The sequence below is a fragment of the Camellia sinensis genome, chromosome 8, assembly GCF_055761805.1.
Source record: "Camellia sinensis isolate YWXY chromosome 8, ASM5576180v1, whole genome shotgun sequence".
In the NCBI taxonomy this organism is placed as follows: Eukaryota; Viridiplantae; Streptophyta; class Magnoliopsida; order Ericales; family Theaceae; genus Camellia; species Camellia sinensis.
In genome coordinates this window covers 146,239,251-146,255,072 of record NC_138968.1, presented here as the reverse complement: position 1 = coordinate 146,255,072, position 15,822 = coordinate 146,239,251, and the positions used below count along the sequence as shown (strand labels likewise).

General features: G+C 29.0%; 1 protein-coding gene across 1 annotated transcript; it reads right to left on the bottom strand.

Annotated features, from left to right (window-relative positions):
* Positions 1–7,330: 7,330 nt before the first annotated feature.
* Positions 7,331–15,100, bottom strand: LOC145797180 (wax ester synthase/diacylglycerol acyltransferase 4-like). The gene is made up of 5 exons (XM_082883702.1): positions 14,825–15,100; positions 13,135–13,734; positions 9,269–9,637; positions 8,374–8,511; positions 7,331–7,657 (listed from the first exon to the last, which is right to left on the bottom strand). Exons 1-5 carry the CDS (start codon positions 15,029–15,031, stop codon positions 7,490–7,492), a joined length of 1,482 nt encoding a protein of 493 aa, XP_082739828.1. The 5' UTR covers positions 15,032–15,100; the 3' UTR covers positions 7,331–7,489.
* Between the last annotated feature and the right edge of the window lie 722 nt (positions 15,101–15,822).

Here is a 15,822-nt window from a genome sequence, read left to right as displayed (position 1 = left end):
AGTTTACAAGGATCCCGAGCTTGCAAGAAAGGTTGTACGAGAAATCATAAATTCATAGGTAAATATGATCAAATAATATGATTATAATCTAGATTAATAATATTTTTTACAAATAATTTACAAACAAAAATTCAGTATATAAACAATTTAAATCACATAAGGAGACAAGTAATTGGTCCACTAGTCTAAAAGTCGCGCTAGTAGGTTCACAATTTTAAACAAAATTGAAATGTGCAAACAAATTTTATTTTAGATCTGACTCACAACATATTTATTTTAGAGAAAATAGCATACTAGGTAATTCAAAAAAATAATTATCAATAAACGATAAATATTATAAATATTAATAATTAAAATTATAAAATTTTTCACTAATGTGTAATAATTTTTAAAAGTTAGCATTGAGTGATAATTTTCCATTCATTTTAAACCTACATCTTACACTTAAAAATTTTCATTAAATTCTTAAATACAATAATTATTATTCTCTTTCGAGGAAATTGTGAATCAGTTGAAAGATCTAAAAAAATAAAAAATAAAAAATTACAAAATGGTGAAAACATTATAATTTTAATTGTTAAAATTAATAAACTTCCACATTACTTTAAAATTTATTTTCAAAATATAGCTGAATTGTAATTTTTCCTTATTTTTAAATCTCAAGACATGCACATCACATCACAAAAGTACATCTTCTACTCAACTCAAGCTTAGGCTTGTGTGAACAGCATACGGTTACATTTGCTAAATTTTTAGAATTATGATTTGAAAATAGAATTGTATTTTGAATTTGTGAGTTTTGAAATTATAATTTGAAAAGAGAAAATTTGTTTGATTATAAATTTTGAAAATATTTTTAAATTGAGTTTTGAATTTTTGATGTGATATATGAATTGAGAAAATTTATTTGGTTATAAGTTTTGAAAAGAATTTTCAGAATTTAATTCAAAAAGGTATTACTCATAACCAAACGCACAACTTAAAATTCTATTGCAAATTCTGTTCAAAACTCATAACCAAACTCTTTTTAACATTCAATTCAAAAAAATAATTAGTCATTTTGGTTTAAAAAAATGAATTCTATATTTAAAAAATATAAAAAATAAATATAATTTTTTTTTCCAAATAACTGGTGGTGATTGACAGTTGCAAAAAAATTAAAAAATTAAAAATAAAATAAAATATTACACCGTTCCTGTCAACCGGCCAGATGTCTGGGGGGACGTTCAGAATGATGACCGGGTAGACACAAAATTCAAAAACTCCTCTACTTTTCAGAATGGAGAAGACGAAAGAGAGAGATATGCCAAACGTGAAAAAGAAATATGTTTTGAAATGTGTGGTGGAATCATATTTTCAAAACTGTATCCAAACGGAGGGTGCAAATGGAGGGGTGAAATTATAATTATAAAGCTTCACCAAACACAACCTAAGATTCTCATTGGTTTATGAAAAAATTAATTACAGTCCCATCTTTAACATATTATTCTTGTAGAAAATAAATAATATGTATAATTTTAAATATAATCACTCATTTCCATTTTATGAACTTTTATGAGCATAAGGCGCCTTTTGTTTGGGTTCAGAAGACAAGCGCACAATTTGTTTGGGTCCATAAAGACATGCGCACAAGGACAAGCGCATAGCGTTGTTTATCTGTCTAAATTGTAGTATGTTCATCTGTCTAAATTGTAGTATGTTCATCTGTCTAAATTATTATTTGTCCAAATTATGAGACAAGTAAGTTAAAATAATTTGAACAAATAAATTATGGCATGTGTATCTATACAAATTACGGGACAAATAAATTAAAATAATTTGGACATACAGGAATTGGCGTGTTTATCTGTCCATGTTAAACGGATTCCAAGAACCCTTTTGATTATTGCTATGATTTAAGGTCAGTTCTACCTAGAGACTAATGTTGTGTTTGGTTGGAAAATTTGAGTAGGAATTTAGAAAAGGAAATGAAAAATGTAGGTGAAATGTGAATACAGCATACTCATATTTCACCTATTTTCACATATATTTTCCCTTTTCCTTTCCAAATCCCTCTTTAAATCCTCCAACCAAACACAGTATAATAGTAACTTTGTTCTTGTAAACTTCTTTTGAGCCATCGAGAATTGACTCTTTTTCACATCCAGTGCAAATCAGACCAGCTTTGAGACTGCATCATTGAATTTAACCATGAATGGTGGAAAACAATTCTTCATTGCTTGTTGACAAATAATTATTAAAAAAAAAAAAACAACGTTATTCACATTGACGTGTTTATGTGTCCAAATTATGGAACAAATAAGTTAAAATAATTTGGACGAATAGATTCAATTTGGATATATAAGTAAAAAATATTAAGACAGATAGCCAAAAATACTAGGACAGATAGATTCAATTTGGTCAGATAAAAAAAACTAGGACATATACATTAAAACAATTTGGATAGATAGATTAAAAATATTAAAATAATTTGCATAAATAGATTAAAAATATTAAAACAATTTTGATAGATAAATTAAAAGTATAAAAATATTAGCATACATACGTTAAAATAATTTGGATAAATTGGTTAAAAATATATTCGAACAGATGTGCTAAAATAATTAAAAATATATTCGAATAGATATGTTAAAATAATTTGAACAGATTAACATACATAGGTTGAAATAATTTAGACAAATAAGTTAACAATATTGAGAAAGATAGGTTAAAATAATTTGGATAGATAGGTTGAAAAATTGAACAAATATGTTAAATAATTTGGATAGATAGATTAAAAAAATTGAACAAATATGTTAAAAATATTGTGAAAGATAGGTTAAAAGAATTTAGATAGATAGGTTCAAAAAATTGAAGAGATAGATAAAATTTGTACAGATAGATGGTATTTATGAAATTAAATTTCTTAAATCCTTAGCACATGAACTTTTTACCAATAATTGTCCTCATGTCTTCAATAAAATCACTCATGTTCTTAATGACTTATACGGGTAGGAATATGAATTTATCAAGGATTTTCTTTTCTTAAAAAAAAAATATATGTATATAATAAAGCTCACGAACCCAATTAAAGTGTCCCGTCAACAAAAATGGATGATTTTTTCTCTAGTCATATCATTAGACCTCTCTTTAGAGTTCTAAAATTAGAGTTCTCTATCATTGTTGTATTTCTATCAACATAATAGTTTATAGCATCTCAACAGATATCTTATTATCAATTTTTAGCTATTTTAAAAAATGAAAACTCTAAAAATCATCCCCAACAAACTCCTTAAAAAGTTTTCTAATTTAACAAATGCCATAGTGGCTCCCTATATGTGAGAGTTACTGTTCATTCTCTAAATATATAATATTAATTTCTCTCTTATTTTTTCTCTTACTGTCTCTAATCTAATTGTCACATCAATTATTTAAAAAACAAGTTTAATTGAAAAAGAATAATAAAAAAATATTTAAATAAAATAGAAAAAGAATAAGAAATATTGTTGAAGAAAGTAATTGAAAAAATAATCAGAATGCACAATTGGAAAAATGTAGGCAACATTGTTTTTGGGTGGGTATAGGTAACATTGTTAGGATGCTTACTTGACTTCTTTTTTTTTTAATTTTTTTTTTTTTATTCAGAGTTTAATTGACATTGGGAACCTGTTTTGTGGACCTTGTCATAAATGTTACTAGTTTTTTTTTTTTTTTTTGAAAAAAGTCATAAATGTTACTAGTTGGAGGTTGGAGAGTGTAACTACAAATGTTAAAATCTTCAATAAATTGTAAATACATTGCTTAATATTTATTTAAAATATAGACTGCTTCTTATAATTTTAAAAATTATATCTTATTTTTTGAAATTTATAATTTCATAACAAATAATTTTTTTATTTATAAATTATTAAGTCAATTAATAATTTTTAATGATGTCAAATATATTTTAATTAATAATTTAAGTAATTAAATTATTGTATAAGAGAACAGTTATTAATTTTGTACAATAAAAATATCTGATAAAGAGATATTTTTAATTTTTAAAACTATCTTTAATGCCAAAGGAAAGGGCTTAATCGGCATCATCACCTTGACTTGGTGGTGGTTTGTTTTTAAGAAAATGTTGTCTCACATGGGGGTTGAGGTCATAAAAATATGGACCCCATCCCATATAAGACATTTAGTCATTCATTTAATAGAAAATATTTATGTTGTGTTTGGTTGGAGAATTTGAGGAGGGATTTGGAAAGAGAAATGAAAAATGTAGGTGAAATGTGAATAAAACATACCTATATTTCCCCTAGTTTCACATACCTTTTCCATTTCCCTTTCCAAATCCCTCAACCAAACACAGCGTTAGAGATTTTTGCCAATATAACTACATTTGATTATATATATGGTATAGATTTATCTATACCATTATCCTTTTAGTCTAACGAGTCATTATCTCTGTATTAAAGCAGATTGTTAAAATTTAGTACGAAAAACTGTCCCATTCAGTGAAAGTTCAACTCATCCTCTTCGCCACCAAATTCAACATCTGAAAATTTAGGATGGCCATGGCCACTGTCCGATCACCTTCCTCTTTGCTACCGTATCCACAATATGCATTAATTAGTTCAACCTCGTCAAAGTATATGAAAGTAGCTGGGAAAAGTATTCCATTCAAAACCAAATGAATGACTTTCAAGCTCAATTATATGGCTCACTTCTGACGTACCAACAGTAGAGTTCTTAAATTGTATTTAGTTTGAAGATTGATAGAAAGATTTAAAAAGAGAAAAAGAAAATGACGGTAAAATATATATATATATATCTATTATATTTAATTTTATGCACCTTTTCACGTTCTTTTTTCAAATCCTTCTCTAAATTTATGAATCAATTAGAGAATCGTTTAATGTTAGAAATGGTAAATATAAATATATATATATATATATATATATTGAAAGTGTATTTAAAATTTGGCGACTTTTGTAATTTTTATAAATTGTGTCATTTTTTTTTGTTCAACCAGCACTTATTAGCATGACGCTTCATTCAATAGTACAATGATATGAACATGATCGGTGTGCCTTTTCAGTTAGATTTTGGAAATTTATTTGAAGAGTAATACTATAAAAATTAAAAAATGTTATGGTACACATTATTAAAAATGGCATGTTTTTTCATAACTATAACATAATAATTGATAGCAAAATTTAAAAAATAAAAATAAAATCATGTTCATAACTTTCTAATATTCACAACATAATCAATAGTTCGTAATTAGTAAGATTTTTATTATGGTGTGCTCCTTCTAACATAACCACAATTAACCAACTAACAAATCTTTCTATGAACTTTAAATTTGCTAATTTGTTATATCATTCTTTTAAGATAAGCTCATCTCCAAATCAATTTCCACCATAATCATCCAAACCATGCTTCAAAAAAATGTCACATCATCTTTGATTTTATCCAACGTTTGGTGGCTCAGGGGCACAGGTGAAATAGAAATTCGGATCAAGCTGGAAAGAAACACTACCAACTCGAACAATCCAAAATCCTAATTATATATATTATTAGTCGTTAAACGGTTAAAATTATCTGAACAGTAAAATCATATTTACTTTACTATATGTTATATACACAAAGTAATGCAATACAAAAAATCATATCCATTGATGTTCTCACTCAAAAATGCCAAAGAACATCGCAGTGGTGCATTGGTTTCTTTATTCTCATCTATCTATTTTTTTGTCTCTCTTTCACCATATAAATTATTTATTTTAATATTATTAATAATTTTACCAAATGTTAATAAAGTCTAACTTTAACAAATTAATCAAATCTAACTACAAAAATAAGTTGGATTTACACAACCAAACCCGACCGTGGCCCAAGGCAGCCAAGGTCACTGTTGCCTTGGAACCCTAAAATTTAAGGGCCCCAAAATATTTTTATTCTATGTAATATTAGTAGCTCAAAAATGAGGCCCAGCCCAATATTCTTTAACTTCAAACACAGTCAAGACAAAGCCCCCCCCCCCCCCCCCCCCCCAAAAAAAAAAAAAATTAAAATAAATACAAAACATATTGGGTAAAGTTTGTAAATAACAAAACTCTATCACCAACTTTTGTGCATTCTATTCCTTTTTTAGCACAACTCTTACATTATGTTTGGTTGAGAGATTTGAAAAGAGAAAAGATATGTGAAATTAGGTAAAATATAAATATATTTTATTCATATTTTACCTACTTTTTTCTCTTTCTCTTTTCAAATCTTCTAATCAAACACAATATTACCTACACGTTGGAAGCAAACTTCTAGAGCAAACGGGTACCATGCAGACGGTGACTTTAAATTCTAAGGACCACAAATCAGTATAGTGATTTTTAGGGTATCAAATCACTTACAATGAGTTTTTTTTTTTTCCTTCTCCTTGTGTCCTAAATCTAATTTATGCGTCCTAATTACTATTTTAAATTCTTTGCTCTTATTTGATTGGAGAATTTTGCTTATTAATCTATTGTTGATTGCATTGTTTATTTATTTATTTAAGGGCTTGCTTAATTTTGATTTGTGCCCTAAATTTAATTTCAATGCCCTATTTTTTTAATCTAATTTTTGTGAGATAATTTTGTTAATTTCTATCTAATGCAAATTTTATCGTGCTTTTGTTTTGCTAGGATCATATATTATCTTCAATTGTTTGTAAATTCTATGATTTTTCTTTGGATTGTGACTTAAATTTCTGTTGAGTTTTAGATTTATGTGGGTTGAATTTTTCTTGATTTTACAATTATGGTTCCTAGAATGGATGTGAAAAAAGGAAAAAGAAACAAAAAGTCGAAAAATTAATTCAATTTTAGAAATATAAGTACTTTTCATTTCACTTTACAATTTTTTTTTTGGTTATTGTTGTCATTATATATAAAGGCCCCATTTAATGGTTCATCTTAAGCTCGAAAAACTCAAAGCCGGCCTTGAATTTACAAATATTAAAAGTATAATATAAAATTAGATAATTAAAGCCTAACAATAGCTAGAAAATCAATAGTCAACTAACCCAACAACTATATCATAAACTAGAGAAGAAATAAATAACTATATAAAATCTCATATTGGGAAAAATAAACACAAAACATATATCAAACTCTTTTCTACATGAGTTTTAACAAGCAACCTCACATCATAAAGTGTTGTTGCACGACCACAAGGCTAATGACTCTGGTTAACTCTCTCTTAGTAACTCATATAATTTTATTGGAAGAGCAAGATACAATGATTTGGCTCAACAAAAAATCCATAACATACATAAGAATAAGATAGTACAGTAATAATTAGAATTAAAAATACCATATAGGAATTAAAAACACAATATGTAATGACATTATAAAATTGTAACGCAAGAGTATTATTATATAAAACAAAAACAATCCAAGAATCATGACGCGTGTAAATGAAATAGTAGTAAACATTGTACTGTATTCGATGGATGGGGGCTCGGATGTCTGATGATGATCCTCTATATATAATTTGGTGGTTGTGAAGCAGACTTCACAGCAGCTTTGAACATCATATGGAAGGCATTTTGGATGCATGACTTGTACTTTTTTGAATCTATGTATCCTTTCTCTGTTCCCACTGCAACCCTCAGATTTCCCATGTAACTTACCATTGTTATGGTAAGACTCTGCAACTCCATCAACACCATATAGTTAAATAAATACAACTGCTATGTGTATATACATTCGTGAAATTCATTATATTCAAAAAATAATGGTAGATCCCATTATTTTTAAAATTTCGTGAATCTCGCATATACACATTGTGACATTGAGGAGCACATAAATAATAACATTACCCCCTCTCTAATGGGGGAGGGGAGGGGTCCTTACTGTGAAGGTCGGATGGGTCCATCTTAAGCTTATTTCGATAATTTACACCGTCATCTTGTAAAACTCGTCGAAGATATCATTTATGGTTAATTAGACATTCATAGCTATGTGAGTATATCACATTTGTTTTTAAAAAATGAAGGACAAGTATGATTTTGATAATAGACTATTCAATTTAAACAAACAAGTCTTAATCATGTGACTAACAATATCTGATTAACTTGATTTTTGTATGAGTGACTTGCTCAATGAATTCTATAAAATGAACGAGTCGAATTACTAGAGTAAGCTCGAAATAGACCTATTTGACCCTCACAACCGCCTATTGTACCTTATGAGCAACAAGGATTCTTTTAAATTGCATAAATTTGAAAATAAATTGATAATTAACAATTTAATATGACATCATATCAACGTCGGCAATCATGTAAACATGGTAAAATGCATCTAAACCTAGTCAAATTAAGTAATGGTTTAGAAAGGAAAGAATAGTGATATGATATATGATTACCTGGGGAACACCAACTACCATGAAGTATATGCCAGAGCATGGATCGTTAGCTAAAGCCATTTGTTCAATGGGTCCGATCATGTTTGACACTGTCATGCTTGAGTTCTTCAGCGTGCTATGTATGTATCTAGCTGTTGCCTGTCACAACCAACTTCCACCACATTTATCCCTCTTTCAATTATTTCTTTTCAAAAAAATTATTACATTTTACACTCATATTTTACCCACCGTTATTCTAGTTAAGCTCTTAGATTTTGAGTGAAATTGCAATTGTATCCAGTCTTATAATCCCGTTTTGAAAAGTGACAAAAAGACTAAAGTAAAATTTTAATAAAAATATAAAGATGCTAGGCAAAATTAATATTATTATGCAATTGTTTTCCTTTAATCTTCGAAAAGGTTTTTTACAAATGGATCCAAATTGCTATTTGACTCAAAATCTGAAGGTTGAGAGAAATAATTAAAAGGTCAGATAACATCGTGATACTAGCTATATAGTAGAATTGCAAAATGAATTTTACTCATAAAATAGAGATATGCTATGTACCACCATTTTTTACACTCTTTTATATCACCAAGGTGTGTGGTAAGATATCATTTTGTCTTCAATAATTCGTTAAAAAATATCTTTAAACAAGGGTAACCAATTATTAATATTCATGTAGATGGTAACAATAAAAAAAAATGGGTATGTATAGCATTTTCTCCATAAAAAAATAGCGGTCATCATATTAGTACAAGTGCTTTAACTATACAGAATTAGACACAATCTTTTCTGACCCACACATTTGGCAATTCCCGCCTCATGTGAGAGAGAGTTGTATTCAATTCTGCCATCGAATTCTATGTACGTACTTGAAAATTTCTATTAGAATACCTAAAGGAGTGCACATACCTCAGGTCCTCTATATTTCCTGGAGGTGTCCAAAAGCTTGCCGGTGAGAAAAACAGCAGCAGAGTTTCTTTTTCTGAGGATGACTTGCTGGGCTTTGAACACAAAGTTGATTGGGTTTGAAGAATCAGATGGACCTAACTCAGGGACTGACACGTGCAAGAACCCAAACTGGTTGCCCCATTTGGTGTCCGTAATGTTAGGTTTGATCATCTCTTCCACAGACGTGTATCCAGAAACATTCCTGGTGTTGAGCAATACCAATGCTGTAGACTTGGAGTTTGATTTATTCAACTCATTCTCATGCCCTGTTTCTTTCATGTATAACCGAGTTCCCAAGAATATTATCCCCGTAATTACATCATTTACTGTCTAATTAGGGGAAACAATAAATATTGAGAGTCAACTTCGCATAATAACAAAATATGTACAACATAATTGAGGAAAGTGAATTGCTTCAACAAAATTAAAGAGAGCAGGATTGCGTGATTTTCAATCTATTGAGCAGAGAAAGTGAGAGAAGAGACCCATGTTATGATGTAAACAGAAGGCATCTTATTTGAGTGTTTTATTTTATAGTGATAACATTAAGCGGTAGTAAATTCCATACAAAAGTTTTAGAGTAATTTAAGGTTTTAAAAAACGGTTACGGTTGCGGCAACGCTGTTGTGGTTGTGGGTTGTAAAGATCATAGCGTAACGGTTGCGATAATCGAAATCGTGATTTTTTTTTTGTATTTTTCACACAATTTGAAAAAAACTTATCCGATACACATATTTTTTTTTTATTCATAATTACATTTATTGAAGTTTAAAATAGATTTTGATTGATTTTTGTTAGTTTTTAAATATGATTCAATATATTTTATATTTTTAAATTACTATAAAATGAGTTTTTTATAATTTATTTCAACAGTTAAAGATTTTATATGTCATAAATCCATATTGTACCTTTTATTTTTATTTATTTTTTTAAGAATAATTGATTTTAAATATCTATAAAATTATTTTTGACCAAAAATAAAAAATAGCGATTTTTTTTTTTAAATTCCCGATATTAAGATTTTTATAAGATAAAGTACATACAATATTTTCATAATAGTTAAGGTCCCTCAACATTTTTATAGAGAAAATTCAACTCAAAGAAATTCCGGTCCCGACACAGAGAAATTTCAATTGTCACTTAGAGAAATTTCAAAATTTTTCTAATAAGATCACATAAAAATTTTGAAATTTCCCTAGTATGATCACAGATAAATTTCATCGAAGAAACTTAGCTAATAAAATAAATAAATTTTGGGCCTCTCCTACTGCATAAAGTTGGGGAGGGATGTTTGATTAATTTTTCCTAAAAAATATTTATAATTATTAAATGAAATGATTATAAAAATAAAAATTGAGACATAAACAAAAATTATTTTTGAGCTACTGAATATTTTAGAATGTGTATAATGTATATTTTTTAGGCTTTTTTTTTTAAGAAAGAAAACTATTTAGAATATTATAAATGTGTGTAATGGGTTGTTACAGTCGTTATATAATATTAAAAATGTCGTTATACGTGTGAATTTCTGACATACCGCAAAAGCGAGTGTGACGGGTAGTGCCTACCGCTACAACCATTAAGTAATGGCCACAACCATTACATAATACTACTTTATAAAATCTTAGAGCAATGCCACATGATTTTTTATATATTTTATTTAAAATACGACATGATATGAGATATACACCTACAACAACTCTTAGTATAATGAATTCTACATAAATAATATTCAACAATTGTGAATTTAATATTTATGACATTAAATAAACAAAAATTAATATAAAAATGTTTTTAGTATAAGATTGTTTTTATTTATTGTGTCTCATTGACGATGATTGTTGTAATGGATTCCACAAATAATTATGCCACATTATTAAACAAAGCAATACATAAAAATATGACAAATATAATATTACTTTTCTTTTTCTTTTTTTAAATATTGATGTCAATTTATGAAAAGATTTAAAAAACAGTTGCACAAAACTGTATAATTCTAACAAATTTCCGAACTTCAGTGGGTTTAGCAGCTCCACACACAAACAATGGAGTTTTTTTTTTTTCCCACATATATATGGGCGTAGTAATTGGAATTGTTAATGTTATGGGGAACCCAAAAAAAAAATAATAATAATTAAACTTTCTATGGATTTAACGTCATTAAAGTATGGTGGACAGTTGCTAGGGCCAAAGTGGTTGACTATGAAAGAGGTCCCCAATTATTGACTAGTTATAAAAAAAAAAAATAATAATTAAACTTTCTACGGATTTAGCGTCATTAAAGTATGGTGGACACTTGCTAGGGCCGAAGTGGTTGACTATGAAAGAGGTCCCCAATTATTGACTAGTTATAAAAAAATAAAGTCTACCTTCTAAGGCGGTTCATGAATGATCTAATGGGTCGTCCTCTCTCTACAGTCGACAACTCTGTAGGGGGAGCTTTAATGTGACTCTGATTTAGGGTGTTAAAAAAAATATTTTTGATCAAATCACAAATGGATCCGAGTCAATGGCATTACGGTCTTGTTTGGATCTTGATTTACCTTCTAACTAAATCAAACCGATCACGAGCAAGGATCCTCTAGAGTGATTTTTTCCTAAAGTTTCCTAGAGTGCTCCATTGTGTGGTTGAGATTTACTGGCAAATCACATCAATTTTTCTGATGTAACTTGCCAGTAAATCTCAACCACACAATATAACACTCTAGGAAACTTTAGGGAAATTTCACTCTAGAGGATCCTTGGTGACCGATCACTCCCAATTTCTGAATATTAATTACATTTATATGGAATTTATTATACCCAACAACTATGAGTACTAAACAAAATATGGTAAGAAGAAATAATCCGCATAGAATTATTGATTATGAAATGAAATTATTTGTTTTTGATAAATAAAGTGAGAAGATCAGACACTTGAATCTCTGACATGTTCTAATAATTAAGAACACATTTTAAAAATATTTACTGACTTGAGTGTTAATTGTATCATATATATATATATATATATATTTTAAAAAAATGCTTAAAAAAATCTTGAACAAAATTAATTTTACCTAATAAGACTTTATCTCTTATCTTTTGAAATGTATAAAAATATTTTAAAATATACGAAGAGTATATTGAGATTATAAATATTTTAAAATTTTATACCTTTTATTGACAGACCAAGAAGAGCCGTCATTAGCGATATTTTTTTTTTTTTTCTCTTTCCCATTTCGTACAACTCAAATAGCATATAACACTAACAAAAAAATACTACAGATATATGTATTTTTAATTTAATTTTCATAATCTTCTTAACCCAATAAAGAGCAAAGCACACCATAATAACAATGCAAAAATAAAATATAATAAAAAAATAAAAACAATGCAGTGGTAATTTTGAAAGTTAATTATAAATTGTATAAATATTAATAATTAAATTCTTAGGCCTTGTTTGGTTTAACTTTCAAAATACAATTTTTGAAAAAAAAAAATCAAAATTTTGTTTGGTTAGAAGTTTTTTGAAAAAATTTCCAAAATCACTTTTTCTCTCCTACACATCAATCAATTACTTTTTCTCTCTCCTCTCTCTTTCTCAATCATTTTTTCTCTCACACTTATCTATTCAACTATAACAAAATATCAAATCATCACAAACTCTCCTATTCTAAAACTATTTCCAAAATATACAATCAAACAAATCAAAAATAATTCTAAACTCTTTTCCCAAATTTTTTTTAAAAAATTTATCTCCCAAAACCAAACCAAACACACCCTTAATCTTTTTCATGCATCTGTAATAATTTTGTGAGACCAGCGCTGGAAAGAATTGCGAAACTTACCACTTGAAGATTGGACTTAATTTGTTTGATCTGATCAAGAGAGAACGTTATAGTAGTTATAGTCACCGGCCTAAACTCCACACCATCATCTCCAGATCGAATCGGACTCCGATCATCTTCAACAAAACTACTCTTCAAAAGACTCCATCCAAAATCCAAAATAGTGTTACAAAACCCAGTTAAAATCCTAGGCACACTCTTCATAACACCCTCCTTATTCTTCTTCTCATCTTCTTCTTCCCTCCCATTCACATTCATTCGAACCTTCGGGAACGTTAATGGCAGAGAAGGATCATCAGCTCTCTGTAAACAAGAAAGCAGAGCACCCATCATCGAAAATCCGTCTCCCATAGCATGGTGAAGCTTGAACACCACATGCCCAGCTGCATTCCTTGTTGGGTACTTGATCAGGTGAATTTCCCATAATGGCCTGCTCTGTGGAAGCTCTTCCATGGCTATTTTCGTCAAGTAGTTGTCGAATTGCTCGTCGTAGAGCTCCCCCGAGTCTCCGGTGGGTGGTGGGAAAATGGGGATGTTAATGTGGTCTTTGAGGTTCACCTTCACTCTCTTCCATTGTTTTACACCATTTTTGTCTAAAACCTGCTTAGAAAAAAATAAAATTTAATTATCTGTCATTGTTAGTAGTACTACTGTTCTGGAACACAAATGCAATAAATTTCAAGCAAAGTTTACTCTGTTTGGGACGTGAACGAATCAATGTGCGTGGTTTTAATTCATGTACGACTCACCTACCTACCCTTTGTTGATGAACTTGTATTTACTAATGTTGTGTTTGGTTGAGGGATTTGAGGAGGGATTTGGAAAGGGAAATGGAAAAGGTAGGTGAAATGTGAAAAAAATATACCTATATTTCACATAGTTTCACACACCTTTTCCCTTTCCCTTTCCAAATCCCTCCCTAAATCCCCCAACCAAACACAGCATAAAAGATTTGGCAACAAGATTGCATTATTATTAGTGGTGATCAAACACAATGATAATTAATTTGATGAGCTCGATTAAGTATGCAAAACTTTTATCAGAAAAAATAAAAATATGAATCATACTTGTTCTGAATGTAACATATATGTAACTAAATTTAAATCTATAATATAAATTAAAATTTGGAGTACATAAGTTTGCATTATACTTCGGAAAAATATATGAACATATATAGATGATAAAACCGAAAACAACTCTTGGTCTCACTTTCTTGTGAGTCTCACATTGTTCATGTCAGAAAGTTACATCTCAATTTATAATTAATTTATATGTAAGTAGAAAACTGTTATGTGGTTAAGACAAAACTATCATATTCACTTATTACCACAATTTGCTAACAAACAATGATGGATCTAGGGGGGCTAGGGGGCGGTTGCACCCCCAAAAAATTTGAAAAATATTATATATTATACTAGAAATTTTAAAATAATTTAAAATTATAAGAGTTTGCACCCCTAAATTTTTTTAGATAATTTCAAAATTATATAGAATAGCCCCCTATTTTTTAAACTACAGAGTAGCTCTCTAAAGTCATAATCTTGAATCTGTCTCTGCTAACAAAAACATATGCATTCCAAACACTTGAAAATGTCTAGTAACACAGAAATCGATTCCAGAATCGAACACAATCCTATTTCACTAGAAATGTGAGAAAAATGTGTTTGATTTTTAGAGAGAGAGAGAGTACCATGACGGAGGCAAAGCGGGGGTTGATGGGGAGGAAGACATCGTTGAGAAGAGACACGGTTGGGGAATCATCAATGGGAACTTGAAATTCCAAAACCGAAAGAACTGAAACAGAGAGAACAGAGCTGTTGAAGTATTGCCCAGTTGGACTCACTGGCTCTTCTCCCACTTCCTCCTCTTCTTTCTTCTTCATTAACTCCATCGCCATTCTTGTGTCACTGGGTGTGCTCTCCACCCCTTGTGCTATCTTAGCTTCATCTACCAATACAAAAGTTTCACTATTTATAGCAACATTCCCTTACAATTATGAATTTATGGTTATTTCAAAATTTTTTTAGAATATTGTTTTATCACAATAAATGACACAATTTTTTTAGAAGCACCAAGTAGATCTTTTCATTTCCCGTGTCAATAAATCTTTCATTTACATTATTTAAAACATCATAAAATAATAATGAATTTATCATTACAACAATTGAAATGAATTTTCACAACCACTATATAAGGATGTTGTTTCCATTACTGGCTACACTTCCAATTAATGACAGTAGAACACGCCTATCCATTCGGGAGAGGGTTGTTGTTATGTCTAGGGTACAACAGTAGTTTTTTTGTCTCAATTTGAGATTTATTATGAATTTATTTTTATGATCTAAACTGTTTATTTTTTAAGATTATCAAGTATTTCAAGCATGCCAAAATTATATTAATCAGATATCCGTAACCATGTGATCGGATTACATTTATCATAAAAAAAAATTAATAACAAACAATCTGCTTTTCTTTTAAAGTAGTATAAAAAATATGCAATCCGATCACATAATTACCAATATTCGATCAATATAATTTTTTGATATGTATAAGGTACTCGACAAATTCTGTAAAATGAACATTCAAATCATAAAAATAAGTTCACAATAAGTCCCAAATTGAAACACTATCAGTTATTATTGTGTTAACAGCACAATAGCAATCCCATACCCCAACTTTCCCCCTCTA

Excerpts from the sequence above, each read along its gene's own strand:
- LOC145797180 (XM_082883702.1), bottom strand. The coding sequence starts at position 15,031 with ATGGCGATGGAGTTAATGAAGAAGAAAGAAGAGGAGGAAGTGGGAGAA. Across the intron at positions 13,735-14,824 it reads CCCGCTTTGCCTCCGTCATG|GTTTTAGACAAAAATGGTGT; the intron begins GTACTCTCTCTC and ends TTTTCTAAGCAG. Across the intron at positions 8,512-9,268 it reads GGAAATATAGAGGACCTGAG|GCAACAGCTAGATACATACA; the intron begins GTATGTGCACTC and ends TGGTTGTGACAG.